The sequence below is a fragment of the Hemicordylus capensis genome, chromosome 17, assembly GCF_027244095.1.
Source record: "Hemicordylus capensis ecotype Gifberg chromosome 17, rHemCap1.1.pri, whole genome shotgun sequence".
NCBI classification, from domain to species: Eukaryota; Metazoa; Chordata; class Lepidosauria; order Squamata; family Cordylidae; genus Hemicordylus; species Hemicordylus capensis.
Window position 1 is genome coordinate 3,576,055 of NC_069673.1, and position 23,165 is coordinate 3,599,219.

General features: G+C 49.3%; 1 protein-coding gene across 2 annotated transcripts in view; it reads right to left on the minus strand.

Moving 5' to 3' along the window:
* Positions 1-562: 562 nt before the first annotated feature.
* CFAP77 (cilia and flagella associated protein 77) overlaps positions 563-23,165 on the minus strand; it is a 131,033-nt gene continuing 108,430 nt past the window's right edge. The window contains exons 4-6 of one of the 2 annotated variants that reach the window (XM_053281612.1): positions 22,588-22,693; positions 20,880-20,984; positions 563-829 (exon numbers count right to left, since the gene is read on the minus strand). In XM_053281612.1, the coding sequence (XP_053137587.1) occupies positions 707-829; positions 20,880-20,984; positions 22,588-22,693 (334 nt within the window). In that variant the 3' untranslated portion in view covers positions 563-706. The remainder of the gene's footprint in view (positions 830-20,879; positions 20,985-22,587; positions 22,694-23,165) is intronic. The other variant, XM_053281613.1, reaches the window with a different exon arrangement.

Genomic DNA, 23,165 nt, shown 5'->3' on the forward strand with positions numbered 1-23,165 from the left:
AACCTGGCTTTGGAACGCCCTCCCTGAAGAGCTTCGTCATGCTCCCTCCCCGAATTGTGTGTGTGTATGAAGTGCTTCCCGATAGCTTGCAGGGACTTGGGGGTAAATCTGGCTGGTATGTGAACATGCATCCTCCATTCTGCAAGAGATGTGAGCTCAAAGCCCTGTATGAAAAATGCCCTGGTCCAGTGTGGAAAAAAGCCTCTGGCCCAGGGCCACAGAGCACTTCTCATGGACCCACAGCCCTCCTTCCGTCTCAGTGGACTGCCTCTTTAAAGGTAAATTGTGCCCTCGAATCGGTGTGGACTCCTGGCGGCCACAGAGCCCTGTGGTTGTCTTTGGTAGAACACAGGAGGGGTTGACCATTGCCTCCTCCCGCGCAGCATGAGATGTTGCCTTTCAGCATCTTCCTCTATCACTGCTGCCCGAAAGAGGGGTTTCCCATAGTCTGGGAAACATACCAGTGGGGATTCGAACCAGCAACCTCTGGCTTGCTAGTCAAGTCATTTCCCAGCTGCGCCATTAGGTGGCTGAACTGCCTCTTTAAATGAAACCAAATGCGGTGGGTAAATTATAAATTTAATCTATTACACAAAGACAAACAAGGCATACACAAATGGTTATAGATTGCGGCTGAGCATAATTGAAGGATGCCTCCTCTGCCCATGTGCTTCGTCCTTTCTTTTTCCTCCCGTTACTTCCGAACTTAGGCGGAGGTATAGAGGCCCTGGGCGAAGAGGCCTGTCCTCACGGGGATCTCTGCACGGAAAAGCGCAAACGCCTTCCTCTGAGCCTCCTCATCGGGGAAGGTAGAGAGGTGTGGACCGGCCTAGAAGGAATAAGAACGTCACGTGATGGTTGCAGTCAGCAGAAACAAGGAGGACGATGCGACAGTCATGCGACAGAAAGACGTGATGGTTGCCATGGGCAGAAGCCCTTGACTCTAACCTTTCCATGAGACACAAGCAGAGAGCCCTTCAGTTTGGAGGCTGTGCTTGAGAAATGGGGCATGCCCCCTTTAAGCCCCTACAGTGCTTGCACACTGCTGGAGGCATCAGGCTAATGGAAGCAGGAGAGCTGGCCTTGTGGTAGCAAGCATGGATTGTCCCCTTTGCTAAGCAGGATCTGTCCTGGTTTGTATTTGAATAGGAGGAAACACGTGTGAGCACTGACAGATATTCCCCATAGGGGACTGGCCATAGCTTAGTGGAAGTGCGATGCACGCAGAAGGTTCCAAGTTCCCTCCCTGGCATCTCAAGATAGGGCTGAGAGAGAGATTCCTGCCTGCAACTTTGGAGAAGCCGCTGCCCGTCTGTGCAGACAATACTGAGCTCGATGGACCAATGGTCTGACTCAGTATATGGCAGCTTCCTTTGTTCCCATGAAAGACTATTTAAGCCTCCATGACAGGCCATTGCTGGAGCAACGTCCTAGCTCAGAGGCTCCCCACCGTTTCCTTCTTAGTAACTTTGTTCAATAAACTTAGGAACATAGGAAGCTGCCATCTACTGAGTCAGACCATTGGTCTATCTAGCTAAGGTGACAAGTCATGCTTGCGCATTGTGACCACAAGACTAGGTCTCCTCAATGCTCCTGACTAGTGGACCATGGACCACTGGTGGCCCACGAGGGTATTGCAGTGTGTTGGTGGGTGGGGATGTATAATGTAATAATAATAATATTATAATCCTATGTCCATCTATAATATAATCCCCCCAGCCCTCAGGAGCAGATGCGGGGAGGTTGGACTGAAGGAAGGGGGGCTGGTGGGAATCACCCTCATTTTCAGTAACTCATTAAGTACCGTATTTACCCAAATAGACGATGACTGTAATCATGTAATAATATTATTATTATCCTTTGTCCCTCTATAACATAATCCCTTCAACCCACAGTAGATGCGGGGGGCTGGACTGGAAGGAAGGAAGGGGGATGAGAGGAATTGCCCTCATTTCAGTAATTAATTAAGTACCATATTTACCCGAATAGAAGACAACTCTGAATTTAATGGCCCCATTTAATGACCCCCTTTTAAAAAGAGGTTAATTACAGGGCTTAGCTAAGCAGGGTCCACCCTTGTTGCATTTGAATCGGAGACCACATGTGTGAGTACTGGAAGATATTCCCCTCGGGGGATGGAGCCATTCTGGGAAGAGCATCTAGGTTCCCAGTTCCCTCTCTGGCATCTCCGGATAGGGCTGAGAGAGATTCTTGCCTGCAACCTCGGAGAAGCCGCTGCCAGTCTGTGAAGACAATACTGAGCTAGATAGACCAATGGTCTGACTCAGTATATGGCAGCTTCCTGTGTTCCTATTGTCCCAGTTGATTGCCGGCTTCTGCCTAGAGAGCTCTCCATGGTCCTGATCCTATCTAGTGAGCTGTCTTTGGTTCTGTTTTCCCTGCTTCGATTTCAGCTGACACCATCCCCAGTTTCCAGTGCTGGTGGACCCTATGGGCAGGATACATTTGAATAGCCCTAAGGATTCCATTCTCTGTTACACCCCTTTGACGCAACAGATCGCTGGGGAAAGTGCATGTGTGGAGTGGGTGGGGAAGAATGACTGAAGATGATGGGATATGTAGTCCAACAACCTCGGGACACCCAAGACTGGGAACTTTGGATTTATAACATTAGACCCACTTTTGAATTTCTGAAATAATCTTCCTGCTTTTTGTTTGGTGATCTCCTGGAAGGAAAGATGGGCCTTCTGTACCATGTCATCATAGTTCAAGAAGATTTTGGCAGCTTGTCAAGCAGGGGTGAAATGGTTGCTTGATCAATCGGGGCACCTTCTTTGATCAATCAGGGGCATCTTCAAAACACTCAAAAGGTGGTTTGATCACCTTTTTGAAGGTGATCTTCACCTCCACGTCACCTTCACTTTCAAGATGTTTGCTAATCAAAAGACGTTTAATTCACTAACCTAACCCAGGGGTAGTTAACCTGGGGCTTCCCAGCTGTTTTTTTTAAACTACAGATTCCATCATCCACTTCTGCAATGCAGCAGGGGATGATGGGAGTTGTAGTCCAACAGCAGTTGGGAAGCCTCTGGTCGGCCATCCCTAATGGATCTGATTAGCCATGTCAACTGTAGAGAGCCAGCACGGTGTAGTGGTTAGAGTGCTGGACTAGGACCAGGGAGACCCGAGTTCAAATCCACATTCAGCCATGAAACTAGCTTGGTGACTCTGGGCCAGTCACTTCTCTCTCAGCCTAACCTACGTCACAGGGTTGTTCTGAAAGAGAAATTCAAGTATGTAGTACACCGCTCTAGGCTCCTTGGAGAAAGAGCGGGATATAAATGTAATCATCATCATCATCATCATCATCATCATCATCATCATCATCGACATAGCAATACCAGGGGATAGCAGAATAGAAGTAAAAGAAATAGAAAAATCACCAAATACAAAGATCTACAAATTGAAATTGAAAGGCTGTGGCAGAAAAAGACCAAAGTAATCCCAGTGGTAATTGGCGCCTTGGGTGCAGTTCCAAAAGACCTTGAAGAGCACCTCGACACCAGAGGGGCCACAGAAATCACCATCAGCCAATTACAAAAAGCAGCTTTACTGGGAACAGCCTATATTCTGCGACGATATCTATAACAATTGACAATAAAATTCTGGCATCCCAGGTCCTTGGGAAGGACTCGATGTCTGGATAAAACAAACCAGTCAATAACACCTGTCTGACTGTGTAAATAAATAAATAAATAAATAAATAAATAAATAAATAATAATAATAATAATAATAATAGAGATTCTGTCCAAGATTAAGCCATGCTTAATTCTCCTTATCCATCCCATTCCTGCCAGAGGTGCAGATTCTTTCCAGCCTTTTTCCAGGATGGAAGCTCATCTCAGTTCCCTTGGCTCCCTCCACATCTTGTTCAGCCTTGCTGGTTTCAATGCTGCCCCTGCTCTCAAACCCCCTGTGAGTTTTCCCGCCTGTTGGGAACGGCTGATCATTTCCTTGCCTCTGGCCCATGCTGGAAACCTTCTCCCACCGTTCTAAAGAAGCTTTAATGAACTCCTTTAATGACACCAAAGACCAGTTCGCAGACTGGCAGACGACTCTCCAGCCGCGGAGATAATTGTGGACATCCAGGTATTAAGTCCTCAGCTCTCATTAGGGGCTGATCAGTTGGCATTTTCCAAGTTAGATGTCTACATCCTTAATTAGGGTTCCGTCTAAGCAGGCTTGTTTTTGTGTGTGAAGTGGGGGGGTCGGTGAAGATGGGCAGATCTCCCTCGGCTCTCATCGAACTCAACAGGCACAATTAGTTGCACATTAATGTCATTTGTAGAGCGGACATTCCCAAACTGAATCCGGTAAGTGTGCCATGAGAAATTAAATCGGGCTTAGAGGCTCCTGTGAGCCCAAAGGGACTGTCTACAGAGGGGACTTCCAGAGCTGTGGGCACGCTGGATGGTTTCTGCCTCTAGCTTTGCCCCCTCCCAGTAATTTTCTACAGGGGCGGGTCCTTCTGCTTCGCCTCCGTTTCACAGTGGGCATGGTCGGCAGGTCACTCACGAGGCAGCAGAATCCCTTGCCTTCAGAGGAAACTGCTGCATCTCTGTATGAGTCATAGGAATATAGGAACATAGGAAGCTGCCTTCTACTGAGTCAGACCCTTGGTCCATCTAGCTCAGTCCTGTCTTCCCAGACTGGCAGCAGCTTCTCCAAGGTTGGAGGCAGGAATCTCCCTCAGCCCAATCTTGGAGAACCTGTTCTTATCCCTGGGAGTAAAATGTCTGTCGTGGGCATTCAAATAGCTAGTTACGACGTCGGGAAAGATTCTCCTCCCGCCCCCACGGTTTGTTTTTAAAAAAATGAGAGCTCTCATTATGAGGAGTACTGGAGAAGTATGGATTAATCCCGGGTCAGTCATTAAGGCCATGACAAGGGCAATGCGAGGTCAGGGGTGTGCATCTGACAGGGAAAGGTGACGGAAGTCTGCATTAAAGCTGACAAACCTGAAGCCTGCGTCTGTGCCGGAGAACCCAACACCACGGGCTCCGTGGACTTCTTCCTCGGAGAGGCCGGTTGAAAACAGCACCAGCAGATTGTATGGAGGGCACACGCTATTGCAGGTATGAAAAGGGCGGCCCTTTCAGGAGGCAGGCGGTGGCAGTGGTCTCAGGCGGCAGAGGACTGGGGTGCCAGCAGGGTGGCAAAACCATTACCATCAGCAGCTCCGATCTGACCCGATCTGACCAGTGATTACGTGGAAGCAAGATGGGAGGAAAACCAGGGTAGAAGTGATTGTGTGGAAGCAAGTTAGGAGGAAAACCTGGGCAGCTTTTCCTCCTACCTTGCTTCCACACAGTCACTTCTACCCAGGTTTTCCTCCCACCTTGCTTCCACACAACCAAAAATTGGGAACTCACACAGCTCCCAAACCTGGGTAGAACACAGTTCTTGACTGTGCAAAATGACCTCTACATGTTTCAGCACTGTGAGATATTCCCCGTAGCGGATGGGGCCGCTCTGGGAAGAGCATCTACATGCTTGCAAGCAGAAGTTCCAAGCTCCCTCCCTGGCAGCATCTCCAAGATCGGGCTGAGAGAGATTCCTGCCTGTAACCTTGGAGAAGCCGCTGCCAGTCTGTGTTGACAATACTGAGCTAGATGGACCAAGGGTCTGACTCAGTATTGTGTGGGACAGGAGAGCTGGTCTGGTGGTAGCAAGCATGACTTGTCCCCTTAGCTAAGCAGGGTCTGCCCTGGTTGAATATGAATGGGAGACTAGAAGTGTGAGCCCTGTAAGATAGTCCCCTCAGGGGAAGAGCAGAAGGTTTCAAGTTACTTCCCTGACAGCATCTTCAAGACAGGGCTGAGAGAGACTCCTGCCTGCAACCTTGGAGAAGCTGCTGCCAATCTGTGAAGACAATACTGAGCTAGATGGACCGAGGGTCTGACTCAATATAAGGCAGCTTCCTGTCACCTTAAGTGGCGCAGCGGGGAAATGCTTGACTAACAAGCAGAAGGTTGCCGGTTCAAATCCCTGCTGGTACTATATCGGGCAGGAGCAATATAGGAAGACGCTGAAAGGCATCATCACACTGCATGGGAGGAAGCAATGGCAAACCCTTCCTGTATTCTACCAAAGAAAATCACAGGGCTCTGTGGGTGCCAGGAGTCAGAATCGACTTTATTTTATTTTATTTTATTTTATTTCTTCGATTTCTTTACCGCCCTTCCAAAAATGGCTCAGGGCCGTTTACACAGAAATAAGAAATAAACAAGATGGCTCCCTGTCCTCAAAGGGCTCACAATCTAAAAAGAAGCATACAGAAGCATACCAGCAACAGTCACTGGAGGTCCTGTGACGGCACATTTTACCCTTCCTTGTGTTCCTATGTTCCTAAAGCAAAGAGTCATGTAAGCCAAACAGGCGGGTAGGAAGCCGCCCATGGTGTGGGTGCAATTCACCACCAGCGGCTCCTAGGTGCTCTAGCCACACCCCCTGCACCTGACATCAGAGGCAGGGGGTGTGGCCACATGTGGAAACTGGGACCCACCAAAGTTTGCAAGGCACTTCCTGGGTTTCCAGGCTGGCGGGGAGCACTTTCCCCTGCTTCGAAAGGCAGAGAGACGCATCCCCAGCCAGGCGGGGAACTGGAGCTCCTCACCGACGAGGTCTATGCGGTTCCGGAGCTGGCTGAAGTGCCTTGCCTACGAGGCCGGGACTCCTTGTTTCCAAATATAGCCACGCCCCCTGCATATATAGCCACGCCCCTCCCAAATATAGCCACGCCCCCTGTCAGACGCAGAAGGCGGATGGGGTGGCTCCAGACGGAGTGATGGCCGGGTTCTTTGGCCCTGCCTGCACAACGGTGGCTCTGCCCCCGGAAGCCAAACTCCATAAGAATGTAAGAACAGCCCTGCTGGATCAGGCCCAAGGAGGCCCATCCAGTCCAGCATCCTGTTTCACACAGTGGCCCACCAGATGCCTCTGAGAAGCCCACAGGCAGGAGCTGAAAGGGGCCTGCCCTCTCTCCTGCTGTTACTCCCCTGTAACAGGTACTCAGAGGCATCCTGCCTCTGAGGCTGGAGGTGGCCTATATAGCCCTCTAGTAGCCGTTGATAGACCTCTCCTCCATGAAGTCATCCAAACCCCTCTTAAAGCCTTCCAGGCTGTTAGCTGTCACCACATCTTGTGGCAGAGAATTCCACATGTCCATTTTGAATCCTGGTTTGTAAATAAGAGGACTTCTAGAGTAAGTGGGATGCATGGAGCTGGGTCTAACAGACTTAAGAACAGCCCTGCTGGATCAGGCCCAAGATCCAGCATCTTGTTTCACACAGTAGGCCACAAGATGCCACCGGAAGCCCACAGGCAAGAGATGAAGGCATGCCCTCTCTCCTGCTGTTACTCCCCTGCAACTGGGGTTCAGAGGCATCCTGCCTCTGAGTTTGGAGGCGGCCTCAAGACTAGTAGCCATCAAGACTAGTAGCCCTGCCCTCCACGAATTTGTCTGTTAAGCCATCCAAGCTGATGGCCATCCTCAGTCCATTCGGGTGGTTGGCTGGGTTGACTCTGCCTTCCCAGCTGAGACTGTTCTGAAGTCAAAACATACAGCAGGTCTTGAATGGGTGGCCTGGGGGATATCAGGTCCTGAGCACTGCCACCCAGACCTGGTCGGAAGGGGATGTGCAGAGAAGCCAGGCGAGGCCGTATCTTGGCACAAATAGGCCTGAGCAGGTCAGGTAATCCTCTCTGGCCCCAGGGAAAACCTCTGGGACATGCTTGCCTACTGGTCTGAGCAACCAGGGGGCTATTTTTGCTGGCCTCTGTTTGCTGGTTCCAGAGCCTGGCAACCTCGTTTGTCTTGAATAGTCATAGTTCTCAGCAGTGGATCCCAAGATATTTTTTTTTTGGGGGGGGGGAGAGCTGGTCTTGTGGTAATGAGCAAGAATTGAGCCCTTTGCTAAGGAGGATCTACTTGGGTTTGCATTCGGATGGGTGAGCACATGTGAGCGAGGTAAGCTATTCCCCTTCATGGATGAGCTCAGTGGAAGAGCATTTGTAGGTCTGCATGCAGAAGGTCCCAGGTTATTATTATTATTAATAATTATTTTTACATTTATATCCCGCTCTTCCTCCAAGGAGCTCAGAGCGGTGTACTACATACTTCTACATGCATCCCTCTCTACGGAGAGGTTCCACTCTCTGACAGCATCTCCAGGTAGGGCTGGGAAAGACTCTTGACTGAAGCACAGAAGGAGCCGCTGCCGGTCAGGGTAGGTGATCTTGAGCTCAATGGATCCAGGGTCTGACTCAGTAGACGGCAGCTTTGAAGTTCTCCTATGTTCCTATCTGAAATGGCAAGCTAGTCTTAGGAACCTAAGGACAGCCCGGCTGGATCAAGCCCAAGGCCTCTCTAGTTCATGCGGTTCCACACAGTGGCCCACTGTGTCTTAGGGTGCATAGTGATGTAGCATGAATGTGGACATAGCTGTATATATACATGCGTGTATCCATGATGGATCGATTGCCATCAAGTCAGTGTCGACTCTTAGTAACCCCATAAAGAGATTCTCTCCAGGATGATCTGTCTTCCACTTGGCCTTGAAGGTCTCTCAGTGACCTTAAAAGGGTTGTCGTGCCAGGTTATATTCCATTGGGGTGATTTCCCCTCCCTCACATAGATGTTTAGAGCAATGGTTTTATGAGCTACAGGGTTAACATAGGAAGCTGCCATATACTGAGTCAGACCATTGGTCCACCTAGCTCAGTATTGTCTACACAGACTGGCAGCGGCTTCTCCAAGGTTGCAGGCAGGAGTCTCTCTCTCAGCCCTGTCTTGGAGATGCTGCCAGGGAGGGAACCTGGACCCTAGATGCTCTTTCCAGAGCGGCTCCATCCCCTGAGGGGAATCTCTTCCAGTGCTCACACATGTAGTCTCCCATTCAGATGCAAACCAGTGTGGTCCCTGCTTAGCAAAGCTGCCGCAAGACCAGCTCTTCTCCCTTCTAATAATAAATTAAATGGACATTTCATATGCTGGGAATCATCTTTCTGGTGGATGCAGGATTTGGGTTTGTTTGTTTGTTTGTTTGTTTTTGTTTGATTGATTGATTAAGTGCCGTCAAGTTGGTGTTAACTCTTAGTGACCACATAGAGAGATTCTCTCCAGGATGATCTGTTTTCCACTCAGCCTTGAAGGTCTCTCAGTGGTGCATTCCTTGCTGTCGTGATTGAGTCCATCCACCTGGCTGCAGGTCGTCCTCTTCTTCTCTTTCCTTCCACTTTCCCCAGCATGACGGACTTCTCCCGTGAGCTGGGTCTTCGCATAATATCTCCAAAGCATGATAATTTTAGCCTGGTCGTTTGTGCCTCAAGTGAAAATTCTGGATTGATCTGTTCTAGGATCCATTGGTTTGTCCTCTTAGCTGTCCATGGCCTCCTCAAAAGTCTTCTCCAGCACCCAAGTTCAAAAGCATCAATGCTTTTTCTATCTTGCTTCTTCAAAGTCCGGCTTTCGCATCCATCGAGTGTCACGGGGGAAACCATTGTCTGAATGATTCTAATCTTTGTAGGTGTAGACACATCACGGCATTTCAATATCCTTTCCCAGGCCTTCATTGTAACCCTACCAAGTGCGTGTCTGTGGTGTATTTCTTGACTGCTGGATCCTTGACTGTTGATGGTCGATCCTAAAAGGCAGAAGCTACGCACCACTTCAATGTCTTCCTCACCAATTCATACATATGTGTCTGAATTGTTTTGCTGGCACGTAACTACAATTCTTCGAAAAACTCCTCCAGAGAGAAAGTAGCCATTTCCCAGGGATAGGTGTCACCTCGGGGCAGCTGTAGGGTATAAGGCTGGTGTGCTGAGCTTGCATACTGAATTTCATTCTGGGATCTGGTCCTCAGTTGCTCCTGAAGGCAGGACGAGGGCCAAAGGAATGACAAGGAAGCAGATTCAGGAGGAGCTTCGTGACTGCAAGGGCTGTTGCTCTGTGGAACAGCCTGACTCATGGTGTGATGGGCTCTCCTGCACTGGAGGTCTCTGCACAGAGGCTGGGTGGCTGTCTGCTAGGAATACCAGAGCATCCCTGAGTAGGGGTCCTCGGTTACTGAGCATGGGTATGGACCAGAGGTCCCTCCGGTCACTAAAATTCAGGGATTGTTGGACCACCCAATGCTACTGAATGCCTTGCTTTCCCCAGCCCAAAGCTGGCCCTGCCTAGAACTGAGGAAGCTGCCTTACACTGAGTCAGATCCTTGGTCCATCTGGCTCAGTATTGTCCACACAGATTGGCAGCGGCTTCTCCATGGTTCCAGGCAGGAGTCTCTGTCTCAGCCCGATCTTGGAGATGCTGCCAGGGAGGGTACTTGGGACCTTCTGCTCTTCCCAGAGCGGCTCCATCCCCCCCGAGGGGAATCTCTTCCAGTGCTCACACTTCTAGTCTCCCTTTCATATTCAACCAGGGTGGACCCTGCTTAGCTAAGGGGACAAGTCACGCTTGCTACCACAAGACCAGCTCTCCTCTGTTAACCGCCCAGAGATGAAAGTTTGATAAATGAACGAACAAATGGATGAATGAATAGGCAAAGCACTCAACCAGGGGTATAGCTATAACTGAGCGGATGGGTTCAAAGAACCCAGGACCCCACCCTATTTTTTTCATCATTTCCCTCGCTCCAAGGGGCCACCAGGAGAGGGGTGAATGTGCCCTCCCCATTCCTCTATCTACGCCCCTGCACTCAACCCTGATTTTCTCGCCTCCTGCCCTTTGGAAGTGGCACAGCCAGCCCCAGAAGGGCTATACCACATGCTTTCCCCGGAAGGCATCGATTGAGCCACGGAGTCAAGACGGCGGCACACAGCTTCTTCGGATCTCTCGGGGCTGGCTCTTGCTGTCAGGGGTGGGAAAACCTCCTCTCGCTTCAGTTCCTCCTCCAGCAAAACTCTCTCCGTTTTCATGGCCTGGAGGAGCGCCACAGCGCTAGGCCTTGGTTGGCGAAGGAAGCCAGGCTGTTTTCCAGCGGGGAGGGCAGACCGCCAAGGTGCCCACAGGTGCACACCTTCTGTGTACACACACACACACACACACACACACACACACACACACACACACCCAGATGCAAATGATCTCGGTGAAAGCCATCACTTGGCGACGACGCTTGGCAGAAAATAATGAGAAACACTAAATCTTTTATAAGGTCAACACTCGAGCACCTGTCAAACAAGAAAAGAATTTAGCGGGCCAGCCGCGGCGAACTTCCATCAGCTCATTAAGCCCCACAGACCCCGGGCCTGGCGTGGGGAGGAGACGCCGGGGCGCCTTCGTTTTGTGTCAGTAATTTGCGGTGGAGGAGGTGGGCGACACGACGCAGCCGCCCCGCAAGCCGAAGGGGCCTGGGGGGAGGCTGGGGGATCGTTAGCGCGCCGGGAGCGTCTGTGGCGCCTAATTGGAACCATTGGGCATTATCAACGGCGAATTTGCCTCGCCTCTCTGACAGCTCGCGAGGCCCGGAATGATAGCCCACTTGTCAGCGTAAAAGACCATTAAAAACAAACCATTTTGATTTAATTGGAGGCGGTGCGCGTCAGGCCCAGGTGAGGTGTCTCATCAGCCAAGGGTTTGACGCCTTTTTTCCGCCCGCGGTATTGATGCCCAATTCGCCTCCACGCTCCCTCCCTTTCATAAACTGTCTGGGAGTGAAAGATGGGTCTCCGTCACGTCGCGAGCGGCGGCGTTCAATGAGGTTGTCAACAAATGCCGTGACAAGTTGCTGGCAGCGGGGGCAGGTAGCTGGGAGGAAGGCAGAGATGTCTGCAGAGACGGGGGTGAGGATGTGGAAGGACGGAGTGGACCCAGATCAATTTTCTCTCCCTCTCTCCCAACCCTAGAAGCAGGGGCCATCCCATGACACCGAAGGCCATGGATTTTAGGAGCGACACAAGGAAGCGCTTTTCCCACACCCGGCATCGTTAGCCTGTGGAATTCTCTGCCACAGGATGTGGTGACAGCCACCAGCCTGGGTGGCTCTAAGAAGGGCTTAGACCAGGGATTCTCAGTGTTGGGTCCCCAGATGTTATTGGACTTATAGGAACATACGAACCTGCCATATACTGAGTCAGACCATTGGTCTATCTAGTTCAGGATTGTCTTCACAGACTGGCAGCGGCTTCCCCAAGGTTGCAGGCAGGAATCTCTCTCTCTCAGCCCGATCTTGGAGATGCTGCCAGGGAGGGAACTTGGCACCTTCTGCTCTTCCCAGAGCAGCTCCATCCCTTACGGGGAATATCTTTCAGTGCTCACACTCATATGCAACCAGGGCAGACCCTGCTTAGCTAAGGGGACAAGCCATGCTTGCTACCACAAGACCTGACTTCAGCTCCCATAATCCCCTGCCCCAGTGGCCTTTGGTTGGGGATTATGGGAATTAAAGTCCAATAACATCTGGGGACCCAACCTTGGGAACCACTGGCTTAGATAAATCCAGGGAGGACCGGTCTATCATTGACTACTAGTTGGTGGCTATAGGCCACCTCCAGCCCCAGAGGCAAGATCCCTCTAGATGCCAGTTTCAGGGGGGCAACAGCAGGAGAGAGGGCATGCCTTCATCTCTTGCCTGTGGGGCCAGTGTGCGAAACAGGATGATGGACTAGATGGGCCAGCTCAGTATTGTCGGCACACACTAGGCAGCAGCCCTCCCAGGTTCCAGGCCGGAGTCTTTCCCATCCCTACCCGGAGATGCAACCCAGGATTGAACCTGGGACCTTCTGCATGCAAAGCAGATGCTTTCCCACTGAGCTACAGCCCTGTCCTCAGTTTAGTAGGGCAGGTGGGGGCGGAGTTATATCACACACAGAAATGAAATGATCCTATTAGAAGTTGACTTATACCAAGAGGTATAAGAGCTATGGAGGAGAGCTGGTCTGGTGGGAGCAAGCATGACTTGTCCCCTTAGCTAAGCAGGGTCCACCCTGGTTGCTTATGAATGGGAGACTAGAAGTGTGAGCACTGGAAGAGATTCCCCTTAGGAGATGGAGCCACTTTGGGAAGAGCATCAAAAAGGTCCCAAGTTCCCTCCCTGGAAGCATTTCCAAGATCGGGCTGAGAGAGACTCCTGCCTGCAACCTGGGAGAAGCCGCTGCCAGCCTGTGAAGACAATCCTGAGTGAGATGGACCAATGGTCTGACTCAGTATATGGCAGCTTCCTATGTTCCATCTTTGGAACTTGGCTTTGGAACGCCCTCTCTGAAGAGCTTTGCCATGCTCCCTCATCTCTCAGTATTTTTTTTTTAACCCAACTAAAAACACATCTTTTTAAAGAGGCTTTTTAATGCTCCCTCTTTGGTTATATCTGGTAGGTTCTTTTGTTTTTCATTTTCATAACCTCTCAATTTTTCACTTGGAAAATAACTTTTAATTTGAAACTTACTACGGATGGTGTTTCTTAGCCTGACTTTTAACTTGTTTCCTTAATTTGGTTAATTTTATTACTTTTATTTTATGTTGTATCTCTTTTATTGTTGTGAGTATTGCGGTGTACTGGAGGGGCAGGGACTAATTGTAAACCAACCAACCAACCAACCAACCAATATGTAAGTAAGTAAGTGAGTCAGGCCCCTGGTATCGAGCTCAGTATTAGCCACACCTACTGAGGTACAGCTCCACCCCCTAGAAGCACAATGTCTCCTGATACTTCTGATCATAGAAAGAGAGGAACATAGGCAGCTGCCATATACTGAGTCCGACCCTTGGTCCATCTAGCTCAGTATTGTCTTCACAGACTGGCAGCGGCTTCTTCGAGGTTGCAGGCAGGAGTCTCTCTCCCAGCCCTACTTGGAGATGCTGCCAGGGATTGAACCTGAGATGAACCCGGGATTGAACCTTTCACTTATTTAAGAAGCTATCCTCCACTTCCTTCAAGACCCCCCAAAGTTGGGGAAGGGCTGTCCCTGACACCTCTAGTTAAAAAGCTAGGCAACCTGGGAAAGGCCTCTGTTAGCGACGGCTTGACCCACCACGGGTCAAGTGGACAAAACAGACCAACAGTTTGGGTGGCATTCCCTGATCTGGGGTTATTCTCCAGTGTAAGAATTGGAGCTGTCCATGGTCCTGAACCTCTTGCCTGACTCTTGCTCCTTTTGGAACTGTCTGAGGTCTAAATGTACATCTCATTCTCAGAGATGTACATATAATCTTGTGGGATGTTGGGTATGGGGCTTATTGATTTGCTTGTTGGTTTGCTTATTGGTTGATCTCTGTGTTTATGTTTTTACGGTTATACCCCGCTCTTCCTCCCAGGAGCCCAGAGCAGTGTCCATAGTTATGTTTATCCTCACAACAGCCCTGAGAGGTAGGCTAGGCAGAGAGAGAGGTGACTGATCCAGAGTCACTCAAGGAGGTTCATGGCAGAATGGGGATTTCCCCCGTTGGGTTTCCCCGGTCTTAAAGGTAAAGTGTGCCGTCGAGTCAATTTTGACTCCTGGCACCCACAGAGCCCTGTGGTCTTCTTTGGTAGAATGCACTGCAGGAGGGGTTTACCATTGCCTCCTCTTGCACAGTATGAAATGATACCTTTCAACATCTTCCTATATCACTGCTGCCCGATAGAGGTGTTTCCCATAGTCTGGGAAACATACCAGCGGGGATTCGAACCAGCAACCTTCTGCTATTTGTTTATTCATTCATTCATTCATTCATTCATTCATTCATTCATTCAATTTCTATACTGCCCTTCCAAAAATGGCTCAGGGCGGTTCACACAGAGAAATAACAAATAAATAAGATAAACAAAATGGAACCCTGTCCCCAAAGGACTCACAATCTAAAAAGAAACATAAGATAGACACCAGCAGCAGTCACCGGAAGTACTGTGCTGGCGGTGGAGAGGGCCAGTTACTCTCCCCTGCTAAATAAAGAGAATCACCACATTAAAAGGTGCCTCTTTGCCAAGTTAGCAGGGGTTAGTCAAGAATTTCCTCACTGCACCACTTAGTCCAACATATAAATGCAGACACGAACACCGAAACACCATGTAGCTTCACACATGGCAGTTAATAGTCGATAACTTATTGGAAAATTGTGTTTTCCTGCTGCACTCTTAAACAAAAGAAAAGTACTCTCTTGGTTTAAAAAAAAAATACAGGACTGGCTGTTGCAGAGTATATGAATGCAACATTGAGCTGCCACTGTTGAGCCTCCAGCAGTGAGTAATAATGGTGGGCACAGCCCTATTTCCCCCTTGTTAACTTCTCCAAGTGCTCATGGGTGTCTCATTTGAAAACACAGAGAGATTATCTACCATCAAGAGTCAATCTCTCACGCATAAAATAAGGCAGCCATCGGGGTCTATTAATCTGAAGTCTGCCTAAGAAAGGAACAGTTAGCCATCCACCATAATGGTATGTACTGGGGAGGGGTCACCCCCCCCAATTTTCCATTGTAATTTCCCTCCCTTCTCCCCTCCCTTTCTTTCTAGGCTGGGTCACCTTTGTAGCTGCACACTCCCTAGCCAACGTTTGGTGTTTAAATGTGCCATGGTAGAATAAGATGTCCCCGTTGGGGAGCGTCCCGACATGCTTCTGCTGTTGCAGCATCCAAAGAATAAACACGATATTCGAGAACAAGCCAGCAAATCACCACTAGCCTGCTATGTAATCCGTCTCTCAAACACTGATTATTTAAGGCAAAATACATGCTTTTGTTTCCCGACATGACAACTGTTGAAAGATCACCGGAGTTCTTGTCAACTGAGTTCTAAAATATCACACCTCCCTTCCCAAGAAACGGAGGGAAATGCTAGTTGTTTTGTGTGTGTGTGCGTGTGTGTGTGTGTGTGTGCGTGCATGTGCGCGTTTCTTAAATCTCAGCTGTTTGTTTTTCGGCAGGATCAGGCTGTGAGTTTGTATTAGATCCCCAGTGGGTATCACATTCCGCCACCCAGAATTGTTCAGCAAAAGTGGATACAGTGGGCGATTCCTTAATTACTCTCTCTGGATTATTTTTTATTTTTTATTTTTAACCTGCCAGAGTTTCCCCAGGTAACAGGAGGTGCCTTTGGGGAGGGCTGCTCATCTGTTGACAGGAGTCTTTGATTGCTTGGCGGGGCTGCAGATTATGTGTCCCCCCAAAAAAATTTTGCTTGTCAACCCTGCCAGGCCTGTTTGAGTGAAGTGGCAGAGGGAGGTCTCCTTGTCAGTTCTTTCCAGGGCCTTGGCCTCGGGCCAGGAAGACCCCGAAAGGGGTGCGAGGCCCAGAATGAATGGGGTGTGGGAGGAGTGGCAGCGGTGGGGAGATTCCTGTCTCCTGGTGGCACCAGTGGGGGGCTGTGGGGCAGAGCAGGCAGAGGCGGAATTGGTCGCCTCCCTCCCTCCCTCCTCCCCCCCCTTTCCCACCCACGTCACCTTTCCCTCTGTCTTTCTCCCTCTCTGTCCCTCCCTCTCCTCCCCCCCCACTCTCTCCTAGGAGAGGAGAGCTGGTCTGGTGGTCGCAAGCATGACTTGTCCTCTTAGCTAAGCAGGGTCTGCCCTGGTTGCATATGAATGGGAGACTAGATGCATGAGCACTGTAAGATATTCCCCTCTGGGGATGGAGCCGCTCTGGGAAGAGCATCCAGGTTCCCAGTTCCCTCTCTGGCAGCATCTCCAAGAGAGGGCTGAGAGAGATTCCTGCCTGCAACCTTGGAGAAGCGGCTGCCAGCCTGTGTAGACAATACTCAACTAGAGGGACCAAGGGTCTGACTCAGTATATGGTAGCAAGCATGACTTGTCGCCTTAGCTAAGCAGGGTCCACCCTGGTTGAATATGAAAGGGAGACTAGAAGTGTGAGCACTGGAAGAGATTCCCCTCCGGGGATGGAGCCACTCTGGGAAGAGCAGAAGGTTCAAGTTCCCTCCCTGGCAGCATCTCCAAGAGAGGGCTGAGAGAGACTCCTGCCTGCAATCTGGGAGAAGACGCTACCAGTCTGTGAAGACAATACTGAACTAGATAGACCTGGTCTCACTCAGTATATGGCAGCTTCCTATGTTCCTACGTTGAAGAACCTCAGGACCCTCCTGTTCGCTCAGGCTTTAATGAATTGTAATAATTTAAAAAACTTGTTTTAATAATTTCATTCTATTGTTTTTATTGCATTGTATTTTAATTTGTGACTTTTCAATATTTTAAATTTTGTACACCGCCTAGAGATATACATATCAGGCAGCATAGAAATATGAGAGGGAGAGAGAGAGAGAGAGAGAGAGAGACAGACAGACAGACAGACACAGACACAGACACAGACACAGACACAGACACACACACACCAGGGAGAGGGATGAAAAGGCCCCCCCCTCTCCTAGATATGACCCTGGGTACTGGTACTCAGTACTGGTGTGTATTGCCACAAAAAAGGCACTGCCTATAACAATTTGGAAACTACCAGATAAATAAACTGATACCTTGCCACCGGACAGACTTCTCTTGGCGAAGGAGACTGCCAAGTTCTACGCTAGACACAAGAGGGACATAGGGGAGAAGCATCATCCTTTAGTTTCGATCCAGCAGCAATAAAAGGCTGGGTGCATCTTAGAACTCCACAGCCTTCTTCACCCACAGAAGCTGATCCGTTGCTTGGGACTTAAGCAATTTCCAGCCCAGGCTAGCAGGAGTCACAGGAGATCAGCAGCGTCCACTAATCCACTTCGCCTCAGCATGCTTCTAGCTGCTTCCCCACCCTGGTCAATGAACTGGCAGCAACAAATGAGAGACCCCGAGGATCCTGGGAGGCACAAATTGGGGCTTTTTCCTCGCAAAGCGACGTCCGTGTAAGAACAAACCGTACGACGGATGAAATCCTGCAAATCAACCGGTTGGCTTAGTAGCGTGTGCCCTTATTCTTGGGCAGTGGGGCTGAACTCTCTACCCAGAGGCGGAAATATGGAATTTGCCTAGCCTTTAGTGACTGAATGACTGTGTAATGTCACAGCGCTTTGGTCTGGAGGGCAGGAAGGAGAGCCCAAGCAATTAAGGAGGAGAGAGTTTTGCTCGGTTTGGCCTCTGCATCTGCCCTGCACCAAGTTTTGCTTGCAAGCAAAATGGAGAGAATTCCAAGCCGGGCAGCAAAGATGATTATGGTTATGGTCCATGTGGAACATAGGAAGCTGCTGTATACTGAGTCAGACCCTTGGTCCATCTAGCTCAGTATTGTCTACCCAGACTGGCAGCGGCTTCTCCAAGGTTGCAGGCTGGAGTCTCTCTCAGCCCTATCTTGGAGATGCTGCCAGGGAGGGAACTTGGAACCTTCTGCATGCAAGCACGTAGATACTCTTCCACTGAGCTACAGCCCTATCCCCTAAGGGGTATATCTCACGGAGTTAACATGTAGTCGCCCATTCAAATGCAAACCAGGGCAGAGCCTGCTTAGCAGAGGGGACAATTCACACAAGACCAGCTCTCCTTCTGTGGCATATGAACAACGGCTCCTGGGGGCCACTCTGAGGGCACCTTGTTAGATGAATGAACTGGTCTCTTAAGCAATTAAGTAGGTACTAGCTGGGCCGGGCGCCGAACATCTGGGCCTCTTCTGCCCGGCTGGCCCGCTTCTCCCTGTTGCTAATCGGCAGCTGCTTGCGAACTCCCGCGAGAGCTGCCACGCATGGGATTAGTGATGGGTACGCCTAGGAGAAATATATATATAGCTATCTAAGTGTTGTGCCGAAAAGTCTCTGAAATTTCTCCTGGAATACGCCTGGAATTTCTTCAGATTTTGAAGGTTTGGCACACTCATAAAGAGAGACTCTTGCTGGCTGGCTTGTTTTTACCAAGTGGAACCAAAAGGATATAAAAATGTTTTTTTAAAAAATAAAATAACATAACATAACATATCATAAAATAAAATAAAGACCAAGCAATGCAGATCAGAATGGTTCATGAGTCACATTGTTATACAAATGAATACATGATCCAACTAAATGAATACAAGATCCAATTAAATGGATACAAGATCCAATTAAATGAATACAAGATTCAACCAGAGGGCACCCTCGAATCCCAGCTAGGGAGTTGCAGGTGATAAATTATCTTAGAAAGATACTATAAATATCTAAAGCAGGAAAAGAGAAACTCAAGTATGTAGTACATACTCTGGGCACCTTGGAGGAAGAGCGGGATATAAATGTAATAATAATAATAATAATAATAATAATAATAATAATAATAATAATAATAGCTTCCTGTAGTGAGCGAACCACTGACTCTTTATGAGTCCCAGTTCATAGCAGCAAGTTTGCTAGTGAAATCTAACATTGGCTTTATGCTTAAAATGTGTCTTTCGGAAAGATGTTTGCTGAAGTAGGGGGTGGCTTGAAAGCAAGGGTGGTTGACCTGAGATTCTCCAGTTGTTTTCGGAATTCATCATCCCTAGTTCATCATCACCACGGAGCCAGCGTGGTGTAGTACTTAAGAGTGCTGGACTAGGACTGGGGAGACCCGAGTTCAAATCCCCATTCAGCCAGGAGACTTGCTGGGTTACTCTGGGCCAGTCACTTCTCTCTCAGCCTAACCTACTTCACAGGGTTGTTGTGAGGAGAAACTCAAGTATGTACTCTGGACTCCTTGGAGGAACAGCAGGATATAAATGCAAATAGATAGATAGATAGATAGATAGATAGATAGATAGATAGATAGATAGATAGATGAAATGTATTGTCGCTAAGGCTGAAGGGAGTTTATGTATATATGCATGTATGAATTTGATTTATATACTGCCCTTCCAAAAATGGCTCAAAATAAAAACAATTAAGATCAATCAATTAAAATCAAAACTAAATCAATTAAACAGGAGAAGAGAGTTGGTCTTGTGGTAGCAAGCATGACTTGTCCCCTTAGCTAAGCAGGGTCCACCCTGGTTGCATATGAATGGGAGACTAGATGCGTGAGCTGCTCTGAGAAGAGCAGAATCTGGGATCGCTCTGGGATGGAGCCGCTCTGGGAAGAGCAGAAGGTTCCCAGTTCCCTCCCTGGCAGCATCTCCAAGATCGGGCTGGGAGAGACTCCTGCCTGCAACCTTGGAGAAGCCGCTGCCAGTCTGTGAAGACAATCCTGAGCTAGATGGACTGAGGGTCTGACTCGGCATATGGCTGCTTCCTATTTGAGAGGAGAGCTGGTCTTGCATGGCTTATCCCCTTTGCTAAGCAGGGTCCATCCTGGTTGCATATGAATGGGAGACTAGATGTGTGAGCACTGTATGATATTCCCCTGAGGGGATGGAGCTGCTCTGGGAAGAGCATTTAGGTTCCAAGTTCCCTCCCTGGCAGCATCTCCAAAATAGGGCTAAGAGAGACTCCTGCCTGCAACCTTGGAGAAGCCGCTGCCGGTCTGTGTAGACAATACTGAGCGAGATGGACCAAGGGTCTGACTCAGTATCTGGCAGCTTCCTATGTTGTTCCTCGGCCTCCTATGTGGTGAGTGTTCAGAGGCATCTTGCTGGAAACAGAAGCCTAAGGTAAACAGGCCTTATGTCTGATGCAGGAGCAGCAGTGTTCCCGCTAACAGGGATTCCCAGATGTTGCTGACCACAACACCCATCATCCCCAGCTCCAATGGCCTTTCACTAGGGATGACGGGGGTTGTAGTCCACAACATCTGGGAACCCCTGTTACTGGGAAGTCAGTGCAGGAGGTCTTCTTAGACATCCTTTAGATCTCAGCTTGTAAGGGCATCTCTCACAATATATTTCAATCGTGACATGAGGACACATTTTAACGGCAAAGGGATCCATTGGAAATGCTGCCAGATGTTCATCTGTGTATAGTCTCCATGCAGCTCCATACAGAATTATTTGTAAGAGGCGATCCATGCGCTTGGGAATGAGCACTTAGAGGCAACACGTTAGAGCAAACCCTTTCCTGTGGCTCAGACATACCTTCTTCTGGAAGTGGGGCATATGCCAGAACCCCACCATCGGTATCGGCGGCTGGTGCTTCCGGAGCAGAGACGTGCGCGTTTCGTACACTTTCCCTCTGCGTGACTAAGGGCAAAGGAGAGACACACAAAGGTTGTAACTGGAAGATACTGGAATAGAAATGCGATTTCCCCCCGTGACCTGATGGACTGTTTGGCCCTGGGCAGAGACTGCTGGATTTATTTCTATCTATCTATCTATCTATCTATCTATCTATCTATCTATCATATTTTTACACTGCCCAAAACTTACGTCTCTGGGCGGTTCACGACAAGATTAAAAAGTAAAACATGAATTAAAAACAAAAGCAAAACAAAACAAATATTTTAAAAGCAAGAAATGGAGAACACAATTTAAACTCTTTAAAACAATATTCCATAAAAACAACATTCAAAACAATTAAAACAATATCAGTTAAAAGCCCGGGTGAAGAAATGCGTCTTTAAGGACTTTATGTCGGGAGGTGTCTGCTGGATGGCTTTGGGTATCTAAAACGATGTGTCTTGAATGGGAATTGATGGCTGGTGGTGACTACCTATGACACAAAATCCACATGCTACAGAAAACTATTACTATTACCACAGTTATTTATATTCCACTTTTCAACAAACAAGAAGAACCTAAGAACAGCCCTGCTGGATCAGGCCCAAGGAGGCCCATCTAGTCCAGCATCCTGTTTCCTACAGTGGCGCACCAGATGCCTCCGGGAAGCCCACAGGCAAGAGGGTGAGAACATGCCCTCTCTCCTGCTGTTGCTCCCCTGCAACTGGTATTGAGAGGCATCTTGCCTCTGAGGTTGGCAGTGGCCTATAGCCCTCGGACTAGTAGCCCTTGCTAGACCTCTCCTCCATGAATTTGTCTAAACCCTTCTTAAAGTTTAGGGAGAGGAGAGCTGGGCTTGTGGCAGCAAGCATGACTTGTCCCCTTATAGCTAAGCAGGGTCTGCCCTGGTTGCATATGAAAGGGAGACTAGAAGTGTGAGCACTACAAGAGATTCCTCTTAGGGGGTGGAGCCGCTCTGAGAAGAGCATCGAGGTTCCAAGTTCCCTCCCTGGCAGCATCTCCAAGATTGGGCTGAGAGAGAGAGACTCCTGCCTGCAGCCTTGGAGAAGCCGCTGCCAGCCTGTGTAGACAATACTGAGTGAGATGGACCAAGGGTCGGACTCGGTAGAAGGCCGCTTCCTATGTTCCTAAGTGTGGTGCCCTGCAGGTGTGCAAAACAGTCATCTGGAACGCCAACTCCAGACCATGCACAACTGGCAGCTTTGGGCTTGCCCAATGTCCTTTGGGCTTGCCCAGTGTTGGCCACTGTCCCAAATCCTCAAACGATGGCGTGGCTTGGGGTCCACCAGATGCCCGCAGGAACAGAGGCCCTGTCTAGCCACACCAAAGAAGGCAGTGAGTGGGTGGGCCTTGGGCCAGGCATGAAGGCTAAGAACATTGAGGCGGAGGGAACAACGGAGGGTTCTTGTGGGACACCTTGAACTTCCCTTCACTCCAGCCCAAGAATCTTGTGTCTCTCTGTGGGCTGCATGCATTGGCCACTGCCAAGTGGTCACAAGAAGCAGAATGAATTGGAGGAAGGGCCCCTGTGCTTGTACTTGAATACATTTCCATGTGGGTTGCTGAGCGCCCCCCCGCGCCCCACATCCTCTCATGATCTGGTTACCTTCTGCTTATTTTCTTCCTGCTTGGCCTGAATCACAGCTCTTTGCTCGTCCAACCATATTTCCTTGTATTTATGCTGAAGCAGGTCGAAGAAGGGGGTGGAGGGCCTGCGGAATATTCCAAAGGAAAAGGTGTCACCAGAGACCTTGAATCGGACCCTTTTAGAACCTGGCTTGCCGGATGGGACCAGCATCTGTTGAGTCCATCATTTCCTGCAGCGGCCCAACAGAAAAGACCAGAAGAGAGTTGGTCCTATGGTAGCCACCATGACTTGTCCCCTTAGCTAAGCAGCGTCCACCCTGGTTGCATGTGAAGGGGAGACTAGAAGTGTGAGCCCTGTGAGATATTCCCTTCTTAGGGGATGGAGCTGCTCTGGGAAAAGCAGAAGGTTCCCAGTTCCCTCCCTGGCAGCATCGCCAAGATAGAGCGGAGAGAGATTCCTGCCTGCAACCTTGGAGAAGCCACTGTCAGTCTGTGAAGACAATACTGAGCTAGATAGACCAAGGGTCTGAGTATGTGGCAGCTCCCTATGTTCCACACAATGTATAATCAAACTATGGAATTCTCTGCCACAGGATG